Below are 19,704 nucleotides of genomic sequence, written 5' to 3'. Positions count from 1 at the left end.
ATGCACAGTTTTGGAGCCCAGCGCTGTTCTGGGAGACTTACTTGAGGGGTTTGCCCTCAGTGGGGCTTGGCTCCCTGTCTCTTGCCTTGGGATCCCGAGTGTCCAGCTGATGTTCAGTCAGCCCTGCGGGCTTGCCCTGCTCTGATGCCCATCTTGGTCTGGGCCAAGCTGTCTTCTCCTGCCTCCTCTCCTGACCCTGCTCCAATGTCTTTCAGTAATGTGGGCCCAGGCCCCAGGCTGTGGTCTCTCTGACCTGCCTGCTGCCCACTGTCTACAGTGTCTGCTCATGAGGCCCCCTCTTCCCTGCTGGTCAGGGATGCTGGGCTCTCGGCTCTTGGCTCCCGGGCCCGTGACCCCAGGTGTCTCTTCCTGGCCACCCTATCGCACCCCCGGGAGCCTGGATAGTGACCGTTAGGTGGCATGGAGCCTTGCTGGATTAACTCTCAGGCTTGTTCAGCAGAGTCTCAGCAGAGGAGGACTGGACGGGCCAGGCAGCGGCAGAGCAGTGGAAGTTTGGGTGGGGTGTGTGTGTCCCATTTCAGATCTCGTCCCCCGGTGCAGCCCCTAGGTGGGATGAGTGAGGCCAGGAATGCAAGGGCCCTGCTCTCATGCTCATTGATCTCCCCACAGAGCTGGAGCCTGAGACCCCCACGGTGGAGAGACCTGGCCGCAGAGAGCCTCTGGTGGTCAGGGAGCACGAGGACATTGTCCTGACCGCCATGCTGGCTACACCCTCTGTGGCCGCAGTGACGTGGCTCAAGGACGGTGTGGAGATCCGCCGCAGCAAGCGGCACGAAACGGCCAGCCTGGGGGACACCCACACCCTGACGATCCGCGGCGCGCAAACCCTGGACACCGCAGTGTACAGCTGCCGCGTGGGCGCAGATGGGCAGGACTTCCCAGTGCAGGTGGAAGGTCAGAGGGACTGGGGTGTCCTCTGGGAGCCCCGTGTGCACTGGGGCGCCCATGGGGCTGGAGGGTCTCCCATGAGGTTGTGTAGGCAGCATCCCGGCGTGGAGCCGGAGTGGCACTCTGGGCGCATGACTGGTTGGCACAGAGTTTGTCCCCTGGCCCAAGCCCTGCGGCTGACACCCCCCTTCCATCCCGCAGAGGTGGCCGCTAAGTTCTGCCGGCCCCTGGAGCCTGTGAGCGGGGAGCTAGGTGGCACAGTGACGCTGGCCTGCGAGCTGAGCCCACCGCAGGCCGAGGTGGTGTGGCGCTGCGGGAGCACGCAGCTCCGGGCTGGCAAGCGCTTCCAGATGGAAGCCGCAGGGCCCCGGCGCTCGCTCACCGTGTCCGGCCTGCGGCTGGAGGATGCGGGGCAGTATGCGTGTGAGACCCGGGATGACTGCACCAGCGCGCAGCTCTCCGTCAGTGGTAGGCAGGGGCGAGACGCATCTGGGGGCCTTCCTGGAGAAGGTGTGTGCTCTCTGTGTCTGCATGGGGTGGGGGGTCTCTGCCTCTCCTACTCATCTCTCAAGCAAAACCCCTGTCTGCAGCCCCCCGCATGGTCAAGTTCATGTCTGGGTTGAGCGCCGTGGTGGCGGAAGAGGGCCAGGAGGCCACCTTCCAGTGCGTGGTGTCCCCCAGCGATGCAGCAGTCAGGTGGTTCCGGGACGGCGCGTTGCTGCAGCCCAGTGAGAAGTTCCTCATCTCACAGAGTGGCGCGAGCCACAGCCTGACCATCTTGGGTCTGACCCTGGACGACCCAGGCCAGATCACCGCAGAGGCCGAGGGGGTCTCCTCCGCTGCTGCCCTCCGGGTGCGAGGTACGTGGGAGGGCCTCCCAGGGGGACTGGTTCGAAGGTAGCTTTCTGATGCCAACCTGTGTCCAGCTGGTTCGGGTGACCTCGAGGGACACTGGGCTTTGTTGGCTAAGGAAAGGAGACTCAGGTGGGACCCAGGGGCCAGATACCTACTCTGAAGGGGACAAAGTAAACCTCTGTAAGGTGCGTCTGGTTGTGGGTGGGCAGAGGTTTAAGCCATCAAGGGAGACTGCCTGAAGAAGGCACCCCAAGCTGAGCCCCATGGTCGGCAAGGTGGGAGGGAGTGGAGTTAGCCAGTGCAAGCAGGGTTGGGGGCAGGGGGGGTGCTGGGACCTCACCTGGGGACCTGCTGCTGGTTCTGAGTGAGTTAGTAACATGGACACCTGGAAAGGTCATCCAGAGCCTGGGACTGGGAGGTGCACCTGACTGGCTCCTTTCACTCCTTCACGTAGAGTGTCCAGGGTCTCCTTGGGGCAGACTGGCTGGGGGCTCAGCGTCTGTGTTACCTTCCCCCCCCCCCCAACCGTGCCCCATTGCTGCTGGTCATGGTGGGCTTGTCCTGAGTAGGAGGGTGGGAGGTGAGAGACAGGCTGAGGAAGAAGCAGCTCCCGGGGCCTCTGTTCCCTTCTCTACAGTTGTATCTGTACAGGTGTGCAGCTGGGCCTAGTGTGGAGTGAGAACATGAGGTCACGGTGAGGGCAGCTGTGCCGACTGTGGAGGTCAGGACCCTCTGTGCCCTGGCTTTCCTGGGAGTGGCAGTGGCTGCGATGACCTCCCTTTCTCATGACCCCAGAGGCTCCAGTGCTGTTCAGAAAGAAGCTGGAGCCACAGACGGTGGAGGAGCGGAGCTCAGTGGCCATGGAGGTAGAGCTGACACGGCCATGGCCCGAGGTCAAGTGGACACGGAACGCAGTGGCCCTGGCGCCAGGCAAGAACGTGGAGATTCACGCCGAGAACACCAGGCACCGCTTGGTTCTTCACTGCGTGGGTTTTGCCGACCGCGGCTTTTATGGCTGTGAGACTCCAGACGACAAGACGCAGGCCAAGCTCACCGTGGAAAGTGAGTGGCAGCAGCAGGCTGGGCGTGGGGGGTCGGGCGTCAAGGAAGGACGACGGAAGGGGGTGTCCCCCTGGAGGGACAGGCCCTGGGGGGTGGCGGGAGGCAGGGAGGATGGGAGAGAAGGAAGGGAAGGGCTGGGCCTTTCCCTCCAGGATGCCTGGCTGGCTCTGAGGCTCCTGGGGAGGTGAGTGGGGGCTGGCTGAAGGCCCTGGGTCTCACGGCAGTGCCTCATGCACCCCCATGTTTGTCCCGCAGTGCGCCAGGTCCGGCTTGTGCGGGGCCTGCAGGCGGTGGAGGTGTGGGAGCAGGGCACAGCCACCATGGATGTGGAGCTGTCACACGACAACGTGGAGGGCAGCTGGACGCGAGACAGTGTGCGGCTGCAGCCAGGGTCCACGTGCCAGCTGGCCGTGCAAGGCCCCATCCACACCCTCATCCTGTCAGGGCTGCGGCCGCAGGATAGTGGCCTCATCGCCTTCAAAGCCGAGGGGGTGCACACGTCTGCACGGCTAACGGTCACTGGTGCGTGGGCACGGGGGGGGGGGGCCACTCCTGAGTGCACCTGCCTCTGTCCCCAGTGAGGCCCGGGGAGCCAGGCAAGGGCAGGGTGGGGGGTGTCATTCCCAGAACTGGCTGTGTGAGACCACACATCTCAGGCCCCGCTTCTCACCTCCCCCTTCCTGCCAACCCAGAGCTGCCTGTGAGGTTCAGCCGCCCTCTGCAGGATGTGGTGGCCACAGAGAAGGACAGGGTGACCTTGGAGTGTGAGCTGTCTCGCCCCAACGTGGACGTGCGCTGGCTGAAGGTGGCTTGGGCTGCTCCCGCCTGTCACTGTGGGCTGGCAGGGGTGGGACTGCTCTGTTGGGCACCTCCAGTGCCTGACCCGACCTTGTTCCTCCTCAGGATGGTGTGGAGCTTAGGGTGGGCAAGACAGTGGGCATGGTGGCCCAGGGCGCCTGTCGGAGTCTCATCATTTTCCGCTGTGAGCTTGGTGACCAGGGCGTGTACGTGTGCGACGCTCGTGATGCTCAGAGCTCAGCCTCCCTGAAGGTGCAAGGTAGGCAGATTAAGGGTCAGGGTCTGCTGGGCCAGAGCCTCCTGGCCACCCTGTATCCCCCCAGCAAAGTGCTTAGCCCTCTGGCTCTGTCCCGCCCTGCACCCCTCAGCAATCTGGGTGGGAGGGGTAAGGGGGAGCTCTGGGCATCCACAAATGGCACGGCCTTCTTTCCACCCCAGGTCGTAACATCCAGATCGTGAGGCCCCTGGAGGATGTGGAGGTGATGGAAAAGGAGGGCGCCACCTTCTCTTGCAAGATCTCTCACGATGAGGTGCCAGCCCAGTGGTTCTGGGAGGGCAGTAAGCTTCGGCCCAGTGACAATGTGCGCATCCGCCAGGAAGGTGAGCTGTTGGGCAGGTGTCAGGAGGGCTCGTCCTCCATTCTGCCCCCAGGGCCTGTTCCCAGTACTGACTGGCCTGTGTTTCCAGGGAGGACATACACCCTCATCTACCGGAGGGTCCTGGCAGAAGATGCAGGAGAGATCAGATTTGTAGCCGAAAATGCAGAATCTCGAGCTGAGCTCCGAGTCAAAGGTGAGGGAGCCCAGGGGAGGGTTTTTGCTGGACAGTGTATGTGAATGCACAGTTTTGCAGCCTTACAGGGACTGACAGGGCAGCTGTCCCAGGACACCAATGACCCAGAAGGAGGAAAAGGAGGTATTGCCTCCTCACCAGGAAGACAGGGGTCTTGGAGAGGCAGCTCAGGAGGTCACAGTAAATCCTTCCTCCTGGGACTTAGCAATGGAGAGAAAGCACTGTGGGGTCCCGGCATGTGGTGAGCATGAGGCCTTAACAGGTGGCCCTACCCACAGTCAGGGCATAGAGGAGGGAGGGTCTGCCACAAGTTGGGGGGAAGGTATATGAGATTTGGAATTGCTTGATGCAGGATTGTGCAGGGCGAGGGATGTGGATGTGAAGAGGCAGGGCAGGGGTGAGGCCAGGTGCTCTGGATGAGCTTGTCAAGGGCGCACGGTGCAGTGGTGTGTGTTGGGGGGGGAGTGGTGCGCCCACCCTTCACCTGGTCAGCTCTATGCAGTGGGTCCCAGAGAAGCCGAGGGTGACACCTGGCCTCGCCACCTGCTGGCCCTGGCAGAGAGGCTCCAGCCCTCTGGAGGCTGCAGAGGCAGAGCACCCAGACCCGGGTGGGTGGATGGGTGGGGGTTCAGGTGGGGTTTTTGGGGCACTGAGCATCCCTTATCCTGTCCCCTCACCCCTGGTCACACCTCAGAGCTGCCGGTGACCATCCTGCGCCCACTTCGGGACAAGATAGCCATGGAGAGGCACCGCGGTGTGCTGGAGTGCCAGATGTCCAGGGCCAGCGCCCAGGTGCAGTGGTTCAAGGGCAGCGTGGAGCTGCAGTCAGGACCCAAGTACGAGATGATCAGCGATGGCCTCTACCGCAAGCTGATCATCAACGACGTGCAGCCGGAGGATGAGGACACCTACACGTGCGACGCTGGCAACGTGAAGACCAGTGCTCAGTTCTTTGTGGAAGGTGCGGGCGGGGCCACCCTGGCACCTCCCCACTGTGCCTGTGGCTGCTGGCGGTCCTCCCTGTGGGACTGCCCCAGTGACCAGCCCCTCACCCACAGAGCAATCCATCACCATCGTGCGGGGCCTGCAGGACGTGACTGTGATGGAGCCCGCACCTGCCTGGTTCGAATGCGAGACCTCCATCCCCTCGGTGCGGCCGCCCAAGTGGCTCCTGGGAAAGACAGTGCTCCAGGCCGGGCCCACCGTGGGCATGGAGCAGGAGGGCACAGTGCACCGGCTGACGCTGCGACGAACCTGCTCCACCATGACTGGGCCGGTGCACTTCACCATCGGCAAGTCGCGCTCCACCGCACGCCTGGTGGTCTCTGGTGAGCGCACCACTGGGGCGAAGGGGCGCAGACCTGGCAGGTCTGGTGGCAGACCTGGCACAGGGTGGGTTCTGGGACCCCGCGGTCCCTCCGCTGACGCAGCGCTGCCCTCTCCCCTCCCGCGGCAGACATCCCCATGGTGCTCACACGGCCCCTGGAGCCCAAGGCGGGGCGCGAGCTGCAGTCGGTGGTCCTGTCCTGCGACTTCAAGCCGGCCCCCAAGGCCGTGCAGTGGTACAAGGAGGACACGCCGCTGGCGCCCTCCGACAAGTTCAAGATGAGGCTGGAGGGCCACATGGCAGAGCTGCGAGTCCTCCGGCTCACGCCCGCGGACGCCGGCGTCTACCGGTGCCAGGCCGGCAGTGCCCAGAGCAGCGCTGAGGTCACGGTGGAAGGTAGCCAGGGCGCACGGGGTCGCCCCGTGCCAGGGCGAGGGTCTCCGCCTGGGGGATGTGTTCCCGGGGTAGAGGGGGGAGGGTCTGGGGGGGAGGGTCCCCAAGGAGGAGGGTCGGGGATGTGGGGAGGGTCTTTGCCGTGGGGCGGGGGCTCCGGAGGGGGAGGGTGGGGGGGGAGCATCCTCAGGGGGTAGGGTTTGGGGGGGAGGGTCCTCGCCGGGGAAGGGGAGGAGCGTCCCTAGGGGGGAGGGTCTGGGAGAGGAGGCGAGGAACCCCCTCTCCCCCCGGGGAAGGGTCTCCTGTGGCGGTGCTGAGTGGCTCTGTGCTCTGGCAGCGCGCGAGGTTACAGTGATGCAGCCGATGCAGGACGCAGAAGCCACGGAGGAGGGCCGCGCCTGCTTCTCGTGTGAGCTGTCCCATGAGGACGAGGAGGTCGAGTGGTCGCTCAACGGCACACCTCTGTACAACGACAGCTTCCACGAGATCTCCCACGAAGGCCGTCGCCACACGCTGGTGCTGAAGCGGGTTCGGCGAGCCGACGCCGGCCTTGTGCGCGCCTGCTCCCCCAAGGTGTCGGTCACTGCCCGCCTGGAGGTCAAAGGTGAGGCGTCGCTGTGGGTCCTTGGGGTACTCCCAGCGCGGGGCGCCGGGGGTCCTTGCAGGCCGAAGGTGGAGCTCGCTCACCTGCCCACGACCTCCCCGCAGCAAAGCCGGTGGTGTTCCTGAAAGCGCTGGACGATGTGTCCGCGGAGGAGCGGGGCACGCTGGCCCTGCAGTGCGAGATCTCAGACCCCCAGGCCCGCGTGGCGTGGCGCAAGGACGGGGTGGAGCTGGTCCCTAGTGACAAGTACGACTTCCTGCACACGGCGGGCACGCGCGGGCTCGTGGTGCACGACCTGAGCTGGGAAGACACCGGCCTCTACACTTGCAGTGTGGGCTCCGAAGAGACCAGCTCCAGAGTCAGCGTGCACGGTGCGTGGCTATGCGGACTGGGTCCAAGGGGAGGGTCCCGGTCCTGGAGGCGGGGGCGGATGCAGGGGCGGGTCCGAGTCCAAGGGGCGGGTCCGGGTCCATGGGGCGGTCCGGGTCCAGGAGGCAGGGCCGGGTCATGGGGCGGGGCGGGTGCAGGGGTGGGGCTGGGTCCAGGGGGAGGGTCCGGGTCCTTGGTGGGGAGGCGGTCCAAGGGATGGAGCGGGCACCAGGAGGCAGGGCGGGGTCCACGGGGCGGGAGCGGGTTCAGGGGCTGGTCTGGGTCCATGGGGCGGGTCCGGGTCCAAGGGGCGGGTACGGGTCCAGGAGACAGGTCCGGGCCATGGGGCGGGGGCGGGTACAGGGGCGGGGCTGGGCCTAAGGGGCGGGGCCAGGTCCTTGGGGCGGAGCCAGGTCCAAGGGGTGGAGCGGGCTCCAGGAGGCAGGGCCGGTCCATGGGGTGAGGGCGCGTGCAGGACGAGTCCGGGTCCATGGGGCGGAGGCGGGTCCAAGGGATGGAGTAGGCACCAGGAGGCAGGGCCGGGTCCATGGGGCGGGGCCGGGTCCAGGGGAGAGTCTGGGTTCAAGGAATGGAGCCGGGTCCAGGGAAGCGTACGGGTCCATGGGGCGGAGGCGGGTCCAAGGGATGGAGTAGGCACCAGGAGGCAGGGCCGGGTCCATGGGGCGGGGCCGGGTCCAGGGGAGAGTCTGGGTTCAAGGAATGGAGCCGGGTCCAGGAAGCGTACGGGTTCATGGGGCGGAGTTGTCGCCAGGGGCGAGGCCGTCTCTAGGGGCGGGTCCGGGTCCAAGGTAGGGCCAGAGTCCATGGGGTGGGGCCGGGTCCAAGGCATGGAGTAGGCTCCAGGAAAGCTGGGTCCATGGGCGAGGCCATCTCTAGGGGTGGGGCCATCTCAGGGGCAGGCTGGTTGCAGGAACAGGGCCGGGTCCAGGGGCGGAGCCGGGTCCAGGGGGCGGGTCTGCGTCCAGGGGCGTGTCTGGGTCCAGGGGGCCGACAGGGCTAGGTCTAGGGATGTATCTGAGTCCAGGGGCGGAACTGTTTCTAGGGGCGGGTCCGGGTCTAGGAGAGGGTCTGGGTCCAGGGGCAGAGCCCTGTCCACTGGTGGGTCTGGGTCCAGGGGGCAGGCGGGGTCGCGGCCAGAGGCGGGGCCGGGCCCAGGGGTGGGTCTGGGTCCAGGAGGCGGGTACGGGTCCAGGGGGCAGGCGGGGCCTGCCACTGTGGTGCCCACCCACTCAACCGTGCCAGGAGCTGCTTTGTAGAGCCCAGGAGGTCAGGGGCAGGCTCCTGGAAGACCAGGCTTGATGGTCCCTAAGAGGACTAGGTTGCAGACAGTGGGGCGGGGACGTTGAAAAGAAGAGCTCTCGGGGCGCCTGGGTGGCGCAGTCGGTTAAGCGTCCGACTTCAGCCAGGTCACGATCTCGCGGTCCGGGAGTTCGAGCCCCGCGTCAGGCTCTGGGCTGATGGCTCAGAGCCTGGAGCCTGTTTCCGATTCTGTGTCTCCCTCTCTCTCTGCCCCTCCCCCGTTCATGCTCTGTCTCTCTCTGTCCCAAAAATAAATAAACGTTGAAAAAAAATTTTAAAAAAAAAAGAAAAGAAAAGAAGAGCTCTCGGGGACACTGGGCTGGCCATGAGTGATAGAGTCCTAAGATGCCAGGGATTCAATGCAGGCTAGTGACATTCAATCTACATCAGGGGATGTGTGTGGGCAGGTGTGGGAACCACAGAGGGAGCACAGTCAAGGTCGCCTTTTGGGGGTGGCTAATGGCAGAGGCCCAGATGTCAGGCATAGGATGCTCTGGAAGGACTTCCAGGCCACAGGAATAGCCTGGTGAAGGTGGTTGTTGGCAGGCCACATTTCTGGTTTATCAAGTTGCCTCAGAAAGGTTGAGCTGCACCATGGGTTACACGGCCAGCAGGGCAGCATTGCCCCCCCTTCCCCCTGGCTTGGAACACACGGTCCCTTCAGAAGTCACTGTCAGCCTAGGCCTGGCCTCCTGTGTGCACTGCTGTCCTGGCCCACTCCTCTGGTCCGATTCTCTCTCCTGCATGTGCATGGCAGGCTCGCTCCGCAGTCACCCTGGGACGTGTCCCTGGTGGGCTGGCCAGGGTTTGAGGTGAGACAGGGAATGGGGCAGGGCAGCATGGTGAGTTTGTTCTGGAGCTGGATGGCTCCTTCATTCGGGCCTGTCCTTCACCTCCTGGAGCTTTGAGCTGGCCACCACCATGGACAGTGAATGTTCTCTGCACAGTGAGTGTTCTGTAGCAGATAGGAGGGTGGCCACGCTGGTTTACACTCACAGCTCTCTGTGATCCATACAACAGGGTTCGGCCAGCTGGAGACATTTGCTTAGCGGGGAGTGGGATTGGGGAGGGAGGGAGTGAGGTCTTGCCCCTTGTGGGGTCTGACCTGGGGCAGCAACGGGCTTGACAGTGCCAGTGTTAAGAGGCTGGTGTCCGAGGGCCTGGCCGGCATGACCACCATCTTCCGTGGCCCACAGACCTGCACGTGGGCATCACCAAGAGGCTGAAGTCGGTGGAGGTGCCGGAGGGCCAGAGCTGCACCTTCGAGTGTGTCCTGTCCCATGAGAACCCCAGCGATGTGGCCATATGGACAGTTGGCGGGAAGACAGTGGGTGGCTCTGGCCGCTTTCGGGCCACACGCCAGGGCCGCAAATACACCCTGGTTGTTCAAGATGTGGCTCCTGGAGATGCTGGGGAGGTGGTGTTCTCCGTGCGGGACCTCACCTCCAAGGCCTCCCTCATCATCAGAGGTGGGCACCATGTGCAGGGATGGGGGCCTGTCTCCACCGGGGTGAGGGTGGAGTGGGGCCTCGGGCCAGAAACGGTGCTTCTGGGGACAGTCCCCCAGTCCCCGGGGAGCTCCCCTGTTGGAGGCCCAGAAGCACCTGCTGGGGTGCAAGGGGTGTCTGGTCATCTCAGAGAGCTCACTCTGTGGGGCGAGAGCCTCCAGTCTGTGGGCAGGAGCAGGGTTGGGGGTCTGACAGCATGGTGGCCCCTAGGGCTCACTGCTCACTGAGCTAGTGAAATCGCCATTGGCATTCCTAAGCTTGTGTACCTGGTATAAATAGTATAAATACTGGTGCAGGTGGGTGATATTCAATTCACAGCTGGCAATGGCGGTGGCCACACTTTTGAGTCTTGGGGCTCTGAGTGATACCAAGGTGTGAGGGTCTGTGGTCTCATATCTCCCCTCCCAGGCCCTGCCTTGTGACTGTGGGGCCTCTTGCACTCCAGACCTTGAGGCCCCAGAAGGTCCTGTGGTCTCCACCTCTGTAGTGCTTGCCCTGCCCTCACCCTAAGCACGGCTGGGGTGTGGCCATGCCTCACGGGGGCTGTTCTGCTCTCTGCTCTCTTCAGAGAGGCCGGCAGGTATCACGAAGCCTCTAGAAGACCAGCAGGCTGCTCCGGGTGAGGATGTGGTGATGAGCTGTGAGCTGTCTCGGGCCGGGACCCCGGTGCGCTGGCTAAAGGACGGGAAGGCCATTCGCAAGAGTCAGAAGTATGACCTGGTCACGGAAGGCACTTGGGCCACTCTGGTGGTCCGTGCGGTGTCGCTCAAGGATTCAGGAGAATACACGTGTGAGACAGAAGCTTCCAAGAGCACAGCGAGTCTCCGTGTGGAAGGTGACCCCACAGGAGACCCTGGGATGGGTCCCCTGGCCTCTGTCCCTCCCTCCCTGCCCATGGTGGGGGCTGTTCCCTGTCCGGAGGGGCTAGCATGGGGTCTGCACAGCCTTCAACCCCCACTTCTTCCCACTGCCTCCCAGAAAAGGCCAACTGGTTCACAGACGAGCTGACCGACCTGCATGTGGAAGAGAAGGGCACAGCCGTGTTCACGTGCAAGACAGAGCGTCCCGCAGCTGTGGTGATCTGGCGCAAGGGCCTCACGGAGCTGCATGCCTCTGGGAAGCACGCACCCAGCCAGGAGGGCCTGACCCTGAGGCTCACCATCAGCGCCTTGGAGAAGGCGGACAGCGACACCTACACCTGTGACATCGGCCAGGCCTGTTCCCAGGCCCGGCTCCTGGTGCAAGGTGGGGCCTGGTGCCATGCTGGCCGGGGGTGTGGTTGGGAGTAAGCTTTGTTCAAAGTGGGCTTGGAGGCTGTCAGGGACCAGCCTCAGTTTCCCCATCCCTGGGAGCTTGGCCCTGGGTGGTCTCGTCTCTGAGGTCCTGCTAAAGGGACACAGTGTGAATGAGCACGTGTCCTCATGAATTCACACAGTTGTTTGCTCGGAGCCTGTGTGCTGGAATGTGCCTGGCCCCCACACCGGGGCTCTGCAGGGAGTGTGGCCTGGGGATGCCTCCAGGTGTGAGGAGTAACAGTTGCACCTGCCAGGCGGCATGAATGCTATTCTCCCACCTCCCAGATGGGGAAGTGGGGGCCCGATGCAGTCCGTGGTTGGCCCAGAATCATAGGGCATATTGATGTCCAGGCAGGATGGTGCACTCCCCTCCCAACGCCAGGGTCCAGCATTCAGGGAGGTCAGGAGGAGGGCCCTCCCGGGGGCGGGGGGCTCCGTCCATGGGAAATAACGAAAGAACAACAAAGAAGCCTTGCTGTGGTTTTTTTCCTGTCCTCTTCTGTGAAATCCAGCAAGCCCATTGAGCTCACACCACATCCACTCTGTAAGCACAGTAGAATCCCTGGTTGGTCACAAGGCTCGTACTCATGCTTAATCCAGGAAACATCAGCTAAAGTGAGAAACACGCTGTCACACAGCATCCTCTTCAGAGACAATACACACTTGCCCATCTGGCTGTGCGGCCAGAGCCTTTGCGCACCAGTCTGTGACTCAGTTTCCTTGTCTGCCCTGCACACGTCACCCACCAATGGGCCATCCACGAGTTCCTTTTGTGGTCCCATAGATGTAAGACACCTGCAGGTGCAGAAGAAGGCTGGAGACAGTCCCTCTCCATCATTAGGACTTCTCTCTGAGCCTTCCCCACACCTAGGTCAGCTGCAGAAGTGGGTTTTTTCACGTCGCCAATCTTCCAAAGCATTTAAGTTTTCACATGGCCACAACTGTTTTCACACTCCTACTTCTTTTTTTAAAAATATTTTTTAATGTTTATTCATTTTTGAGAGAGAGCGAGCGAGCATGAATGGGGTAGGGGCAGAGAGAGAGGGAGACACAGAATCCGAAACAGGCTACAGGCTCTGAGCTGTCAACACAGACATGGGGTTTGAACCCAGGAGCTGTGAGATCATGTCCTGAGTCAAGGTTGGATGCTTAACTGACTGAGTCACCCAGGGGCCCTCCTATTTCTTCTTTTAATCCATGATTTAACTGCATTCTGTGACCTTGGAGATGGACGTAGGCAGGTGTGGAGAAGAGTTTGGGGAGAGGAGGGCTCGCTCTGACCCACCCCATGTGCTCTGAGAAGGACCCCAGAAGTGGGCTTGGGGTTCATCAGTGGAGCCAAAACTCGCACGTGTGGACAGTTGAGCTCTGATACATTTTCTGTGCTCACGGTTTCATCATTCTGAGCCTTACTCAGTCCAGCTGTGAGCCCACTGCCAGTCTTGGGGAGTGCCCCTTTCCCTTGGCAGCTGGCTGCAAGGGACCGTGACTTGCCGGTCTGTGCCTTGCAGGCCGGAAAGTGCTCATCACAGAGGATCTGGAGGACATGGAGGTGCGTGAGGGCTCTTCGGCCACCTTCTCTTGTCGCATCTCCCCTGCCGACTACGAGCCTGTCCACTGGTTCCTGGACAAGACGCCCCTGCACCCAAATGAGCTCAATGAGATTGAGGTTCAGCCAGGTGGCTACCACGTGCTGACCCTGCGGCAGCTGGCGCTCAAGGACTCAGGCACCATCCACTTTGAGGCAGGGGACCAGCGGACCTCAGCTGCCCTTCGGGTCACAGGTGGGCTGTGTGCCCAGTGCCGGCATGGGGCCTGGTCCATAAGGCTGAGGGTGCAGCCTTGTAGAAGGCAGATCTTGGCCATGTGCAGAGCATGGTCCTGGGGCTCACAGACAAGGTGCCCGGCCCACAGATCCCGGGGAGGTGGGGCTCTTTGAAGGTGATTGCGGCATGTGGTATGCAGAGCTGATCCCTCAGTCTCCAAAGTGTGGGCTGGGCCATGCCAGGCCTGCTCTGTATCCCCGGCAGCCCGTTTGTGACCCCAGCCTCATGGGGCAGGGGCCCACACCTCCTGAGCTTTCCTCTGCACCTCCAGAAAAGCCAAGTGTCTTCTCCCGGGAGCTCACGGATGCCACGGTCACAGAGGGGGAGGATCTGACCTTGGTCTGTGAGACTACCGCCCCGGACAGCCCCGTGTGCTGGACCAAGGATGGAAAGACCCTGCGGCCATCAGCCCGGTGCCAGCTGAGCCAGGAGGGCCACCGGGCCCAGCTGGTCATCAAGGGTACCACTGTGCAGGATGGTGGGCGCTACAAGTGTGAGGCCGGGGGCTCCTGGAGCAGCTCCATTGTCAGGGTCCACGGTGAGTTCCTGGGCTCATGTCCTACTCTCTGTGTGGGGGAGCCTGTGGCCCCCCTTGTGCATGTCCAGGTGTCTGCTGCTTTGGTAGAGTTGACCATCTTTCACCTGTGTCTCCTGACCAGCAGCGTCTGACTTGCTTCATTCCTATGTCTTGTTTTCTGACATCTCTGTGTCCCCTCCTCCTGGCTTGGTTCATCTCCACGTGTCTCAGCATAGACCACATGACAAATACCATGGATCCACAGACCAGTTAAACCATGGACATTTACTGTGTCCCAGTCTTGGAGGGGGAAGTCTGAGATCCAGGTGTGGGCGGGGCTGTTTCCCCACTGAGGCCTCTCTCCTTGGTTTGCACACACCGCCCCCTGCCTATGTTCTGGCTTTGTTCTCCGTCTGTGTCCTCAGCTCCTATGTGATCGCTCAGATACATGGGATTCGGCCCATCCCAATGACCTCAGGTTACCGAAATCACCTCTGTAAAGACTCCATCTCCAAACACAGTCACATCCTGAGGTTCTGGGGGTTGGGGCTCCAGCATATGAATTAGGGTGGGGGACACAGTTCTCTTCCCAACCGTTTGTCCCCCCCCACCCCAGAGGACAGAGTTTTGGAGTTCGCTGCCCATAACCCCCAGTGTAGAAAGGGTGAGGAGGGCCTGCCTGAGCCCTCTGGCTGCTGTGTCCTCAGCTGTCCCCAACCCCAGGGGCCCTCAGCTGGGGTGCAGGATGGAGGGGTCAAGCCAAGCCTGTGCCTGCTTGCAGCACGGCCGGTGCGGTTCCGTGAGGGGCTGAAGGACCTGGAGGTGCCGGAGGGTGGAGCTGCCACACTGCGCTGTGTGCTGTCATCCATGGCCGCGCCTGTGGAGTGGCGCCGTGGAGATGAGGTTCTGCGGCCCGGAGGCAAGTACAGCCTGCGTCAGGAGGGTGCAGTGCTGGAGCTGGTGGTCCGGGACCTGCGGCCCCAGGACACCGGGCAGTACTCCTGCCACTTCGGGGACCAGATGACCTTGGCCATGCTCACAGTGAAGGGTAAGCATGCGTGCCTGCCTTGCCCACATGCTCCTTTCATTCCTGTGGGAGGTCAAAGGTGACATTCCCTGTTGGGCCCTGTTGTAGCCCTGCCTGCAGAGTTCATAGGGAGACTGAGAAGCAAGGAGGCCTCAGAAGGGGCCACAGCCACGCTGCGCTGTGAGCTGAGCAAGGAGGCTCCCGTGGAGTGGAGGAAGGGGTCTGAGACCCTCAGAGCCGGGGACAGAATCAGCCTGAGGCAGGACGGGACCATGTGTGAGCTGGAGATCCGTGGCCTGGCCGTGGCAGATGCTGGAGAGTACTCGTGTGTGTGTGGGCAGGAGAGGACTTCAGCCATGATGACCGTCAGGGGTAAAGACCACGTGTGGCCAAGCAGTCGTGATTTGGTGTCCAGTTGACATTGTGATGTCCATCTGCTCTCATTCCATGTTCATGTTCTTTCTCTCCCACATTCTCTGGTGTCACCCTCCACCCGTTACTCTGTGGAATCTCTCCCCTTCCTGGGCTGTTGTGTGAACTGTGAGAAGCCAGTATCCCAGCCACTTACCACTCCTTGGTCACTGCTGGTCCTGTTGTTCTGTAGAAGTCTGTCTTGTCATCTGTCCCATCATGTACCACCACCCCCCAAAATCTCCAGAGAATCTGATCTTCTATGTCTGACTTCCCAGCCCTGCCTGCTGAGTTCATAGGGAGACTGAGAAGCAAGGATGCCACAGAAGGGGCCACAGCCACTCTGCACTGTGAGCTGAGCAAGGAGGCCCCTGTGGAGTGGAGGAAAGGGTCTGAGACCCTCAGAGCTGGGGGCAGAGTCAGCCTGAGACAGGATGGGACCATGTGTGAGCTGGAGATCTGTGACCTGGCTGTGGTGGACGCTGGGGAATACTCATGTGTGTGCGGGCAGGAGAGGACGTCGGCCACACTGACTGTCAGGGGTAAGGATTTTGTGTGGTCATGTGGAGCAGTGTCTCCATGTCTCAAAAAGCTGTGTCATGTCCTGTTGTTCTGCTCTGGTCGCCATAGGGTCCTTCTGCCTCTCTGCCTCTGTCTCCTGCATCCTGCAGCATGAGTCTCTAGCATCTGCTTGTGTGAGGCTCATCCCAAATAAACTGCAGAGAATAAGGTTCTTTCTGCCCTCAGGGGGTTACATCTCAGGGAGAAATGGGGGGCATCCTACACTACAACTGAGGATTACAGACTTCATGAGTTCTCTGGAGGGAACGTGCCACGGAGGAGCTAGGAACTAGATTGAAGCTTGGCACTCAACGCAGCGATACTGAGAGGCTGACTGAGGAGGGGAGCCAGGAAACACATGCAGGGACATGGAAGAGATGTGGGGGTGAAGTGTGGATGTGGAGGGTGGATGGAGGCAAGGTCAAGGTGTGCAGAGTGAGGTGGGGTGAGGTGAGATGAGTTGGGTTTGGAGGTAAGGTGTGGTGAGGTAGATGTAGACTATGAGGTGAATCATGTGAGGTGGAAGGTGAATGAGGTGAGTTTATGTAGAAAGTGTGTGAGGTGAAGTGAGGTTAGATTGGGTGTGTAGCGTGAGTTGAGGGGAGGTCTGTGTGTGTGGGGGTGAGTTGAGTTGAGGTGACATGAAGTCTGGGTATAGATGCAGAGATAAAGTGAAGTGAGGTGATAGGTGTGGAAGTGAGATTAGATGGGTGTTGAGGTAAGGTGGATGGATGGGTGTGAAGGTGAAGGGTGTTGAGGTGAGGTGAATGAGAAAAATGAGGTGAGGTGAGGTGATTGTGGAGGTGAGGCAGGTGTGGAGGTGAGGCGAGGTGGGTGTGCAGGTGAGGCGAGGTGGGTGTGCAGGTGAGATGAGATGGGTGTGGAGAGAAGTGAGGTGGGTGTGGAGGGGAGGGGAGGGGAGGTGATTGTGGAGGTGGGGGGGTGTGGAGGTGAATTGAGGCAGGTCTGGAGATGAGGCAAGGTGGATGAGGTGAAGTGGGTGTAGTGGTGAGATGAGGAAGGTGAGGTGAAGTGGGTGTGGAGGTGAGATGAGGTGATTGTGGAGATGAGGCAGGTGTGGAGGTGTGGCAAGGCAGGTGTGGAGGTATGGCAAGGCAGGTGTGGAGGTTATGTGGGTGTGGAAGTAAGGTGGGTGTGAAGGTGAGGTGAGGTGATTGTAGAAGTGAAGTGGTGTGGAGGTGAGGTGAGATGGATGAGGTGAGGTGATGTGAGGTAAGGTAGATCAAGAAGGTGAGGTAGGTGTGGACATGAGGTGAGGCAGGTGTAGGGGTGAGGTGGGTGAGGAAGGTGAATTGAGGTGGATGAGGTCAGGTGAGGTGGGTATGGAGGTGAGGTGGGTGAGTGTGGAAAGTGAGATGAGGTGGGTGAGGAAGGTGAGGTGGGTGTGGAGAGGTGAAGTGGATATGGAGGTGAGGTAAGGTGGGTGTGGAGATGAGGTGAGGTGGATGAGGTAAGGTGATGTGAGGTAAGGTGGTCAGGAAGGTGAGGTGGGTGTGGACATGAGGTGAGGCAGGTATGGAGGTGAGGTGAAGCAGGTGTGGAGGTGACAGTGGGTATGGATGGAATGTGGCGGGTGACGGAGGGGAAGGTCATGTGTGCCATGCCCAGGAAGGCAGGGGGACATCCATGTGGAGGTGGGGTCCAGGTCTGATGCTGACAGGTGGGTAAGTCTGCTCACAGCATTGGCAGGAAGTCTTTTGGGAGTGGGGCATCTCAGACATGGTGGGATTCAGGATGCAGGGCAGGACAGGAGGCTGGTCCAGGGGTTAGGGATGACAGGCCCTGTGAGGGGCAGGTGGGAGTCCCTATGCAATGGAGCTGCCTGCCATGGGTCATCCTGCCTGCTGTCCCCGAGGCCCTGCCTCCAAAAGGCAGCTGTGTTGCCAGGTTGATATCTGTGGCCATTTCTCATTTGCTGTCTGTGCGTGTGTCTGCTCCTCTCAGGCCTGACAACCCCTACACCAAGGTCCTGGGGCCTGAGCGGGCTCTGGGAGGAACTTGTGCAGTGGTGCGAGGGGCCCGAGACTCTTGGGAATGGGGGCTCAGAACAGGCCCTGCCATGGTGTGGCTGGTGGCTCCCTGATGGGGCCCGGGTCCTCAGGGGCCCTTATGGGGGCCTGGTCACTTCCTGCAGGGAAGCAGATGAGACAAGGTAGGATGAGGCCACCCCCCACATCCCGAGGGTATCCTAGGAGCACCCGGGCCCCTATGGTGCTTGAACTGTGTGGATGAACATAGCATCTTTGCCATAGGAGCACCGGGTGACCTCATGGAGCATGGGTGCCCTCTAGTCTGGGAGCAGCTGTCAGAGGCTGCGGCCATGATGTGGTCTAAGCAGGGCAGCCTGGGGTATGCGAGGTGGATGAGGGACCTGGGACCTTGAATCTAGCATCAGGTACAGTCTAAGACAGGATTGACCATGGAAGATGCTGGCAGATGTCCCCGTTGGCCACTCTGTCTATCTGTTCTGTGGGCACTATGACCATTCCCATGCATGTGTCCATGTCCTGAGGTCCACTGTGGATGCCAGCTCCTCTGTCTCCCTGCTGCCCAGCCCCCACACACTGTGATCCACCCATGTGTCCATGTGTCCATTCTTTGATTTCCTATTTGCTCCAGGGTGCATTTCATTGTTGAGTGTCCACATCCTGACTTCTTAAGTTACTTGGTCTGATGCTCTCTGTGTCACCTTGTTCCTCCCCAGCCCTGCCCGCCAAGTTCACAAAGAGCCTGAGGAAGGAAGAGGCCACAGAAGGGGCCACAGCAAAGCTGCACTGTGAGTTAAGCAAGGTGGCCCCCGTGGAGTGGAAAAAGGGGTCTGAGACCCTCAGAGCTGGGGACAGAGTCAGCCTGAGGCAGGACAGAACTGTGTGTGAGCTGGAGATCCGTGGTGTGGCCATGGAGGATGCCGGGGAGTACTCGTGTGTGTGCGGGCAGGAGAGGACATCGGCCATGCTGACTGTCAGGGGTAAAGATCATGTGTGGCCACGTGGGCCAATGTCTTGGTGTCTGCATGTTGTCCATTATCACCACCTTCTCCTTGTCAGACTGTGGGCATCTGTGTGTCTCCAGCAGTGTCCCCCTGGGAACTCCAAGCCTCCATCTCCTTGTCAAGTATTTGTTCTGGTGTCTGTGTCCAGGCTTGTGTTTGCCTTTCCTGGACTGTTTCCTCACCCACTCTGTGCTCCATTCACTCATTCGTGTTGTGGCCCTGGGCAGTTTGTGTGGTGCTTGTGGGTGTCTCGTCCTGGACATAGAGTCCTCGAGACAGCCTGGAGTCCTCCTGATCCTTGGCTCTCCCCAGCCCTGCCCGCCAAGTTCACAAAGAGCCTGAGGAAGGAAGAGGCCACGGAAGGGGCCACGGCCACGCTGCGCTGTGAGCTGAGCAAGGCGGTCCCCGTGGAGTGGAAGAAGGGGTCTGAGACCCTCAGAGCCGGGGACAGAGTGAGCCTGAGACAGGATGGGACGGTGTGTGAGCTGGAGATCCGTGACCTGGCCGTGGCAGATGCCGGGGAGTACTCGTGTGTGTGCGGGCAGGAGAGAACGTCAGCCACGGTGACCGTCAGGGGTAAAGACTGTGTGTGGCCAAGCAGAGCTGTGATCTAGTGTCCAAGTGACTCGTGATGTCCATGTGCACTCATTCCATGTTCACGTTCTTTCTCTCCCCCATTCTCTGATGTCACCCTCCACTGTTACTTCGTGAAATGTCTCCCCTTCCCTGGGTGGTTGTATGAACCAAGAGAAGCCAGCATCCAAGCCACTTTTGACCTGTCAGTCCCTGCTAGTTCTGTTGTCCTGTGGGAGTCTGTCTTGTCCTCTGTGCTACTGTGTCCTGCCCTCAACAATTCTCCATTCTGTGTCCGACTCTCCAGCCATGCTAGCCAGAGTCATACAAAGTATGAGGCTTGATGAACCATCAAAGAGGCCACAGCCACGCTGTATATAAGCCGGTCTGAGGGAAGCCACAACGCACAGTGTGTGCTTGGCACACCCAGCAAGCACATGGCACATGTCTAGTTTGGTTTGTGTCTTTTCTGTGCTGTTAGTGTCTTGTCTTATCCATGTGTTCAGAGACTGTGATTGTGTCTGTGTCTTTCTGACCATCCCCA

At 60.9% G+C, this 19,704-nt stretch overlaps 1 protein-coding gene across 1 annotated transcript in view; it reads left to right on the top strand.

Moving 5' to 3' along the window:
* The window catches only part of OBSCN (obscurin, cytoskeletal calmodulin and titin-interacting RhoGEF), a 162,299-nt gene that overhangs the window by 70,961 nt on the left and 71,634 nt on the right, over positions 1-19,704 (top strand). Inside the window, exons 20-43 of the mRNA XM_047082324.1 lie at positions 631-915; positions 1,111-1,377; positions 1,500-1,769; positions 2,560-2,826; positions 3,082-3,348; positions 3,519-3,631; positions 3,730-3,883; positions 4,063-4,224; positions 4,312-4,416; positions 5,111-5,377; positions 5,475-5,744; positions 5,873-6,139; positions 6,474-6,740; positions 6,845-7,111; positions 9,626-9,898; positions 10,506-10,772; positions 10,916-11,182; positions 12,744-13,016; positions 13,330-13,596; positions 14,357-14,623; positions 14,711-14,974; positions 15,292-15,555; positions 18,300-18,563; positions 18,900-19,163. Of these exons, the coding sequence (XP_046938280.1) occupies positions 631-915; positions 1,111-1,377; positions 1,500-1,769; positions 2,560-2,826; positions 3,082-3,348; positions 3,519-3,631; positions 3,730-3,883; positions 4,063-4,224; positions 4,312-4,416; positions 5,111-5,377; positions 5,475-5,744; positions 5,873-6,139; positions 6,474-6,740; positions 6,845-7,111; positions 9,626-9,898; positions 10,506-10,772; positions 10,916-11,182; positions 12,744-13,016; positions 13,330-13,596; positions 14,357-14,623; positions 14,711-14,974; positions 15,292-15,555; positions 18,300-18,563; positions 18,900-19,163 (5,898 nt within the window). The remainder of the gene's footprint in view (positions 1-630; positions 916-1,110; positions 1,378-1,499; positions 1,770-2,559; positions 2,827-3,081; positions 3,349-3,518; positions 3,632-3,729; positions 3,884-4,062; positions 4,225-4,311; positions 4,417-5,110; positions 5,378-5,474; positions 5,745-5,872; positions 6,140-6,473; positions 6,741-6,844; positions 7,112-9,625; positions 9,899-10,505; positions 10,773-10,915; positions 11,183-12,743; positions 13,017-13,329; positions 13,597-14,356; positions 14,624-14,710; positions 14,975-15,291; positions 15,556-18,299; positions 18,564-18,899; positions 19,164-19,704) is intronic.

The sequence above is a fragment of the Lynx rufus genome, unplaced genomic scaffold, assembly GCF_022079265.1.
Source record: "Lynx rufus isolate CCGP_SWC_20201006 ecotype Redwood Valley unplaced genomic scaffold, mLynRuf1.p SCAF_1, whole genome shotgun sequence".
NCBI lineage: Eukaryota > Metazoa > Chordata > Mammalia > Carnivora > Felidae > Lynx > Lynx rufus.
Note: the sequence above shows the minus strand (reverse complement) of the source record. Positions and strands in the feature narration are given on the sequence as shown.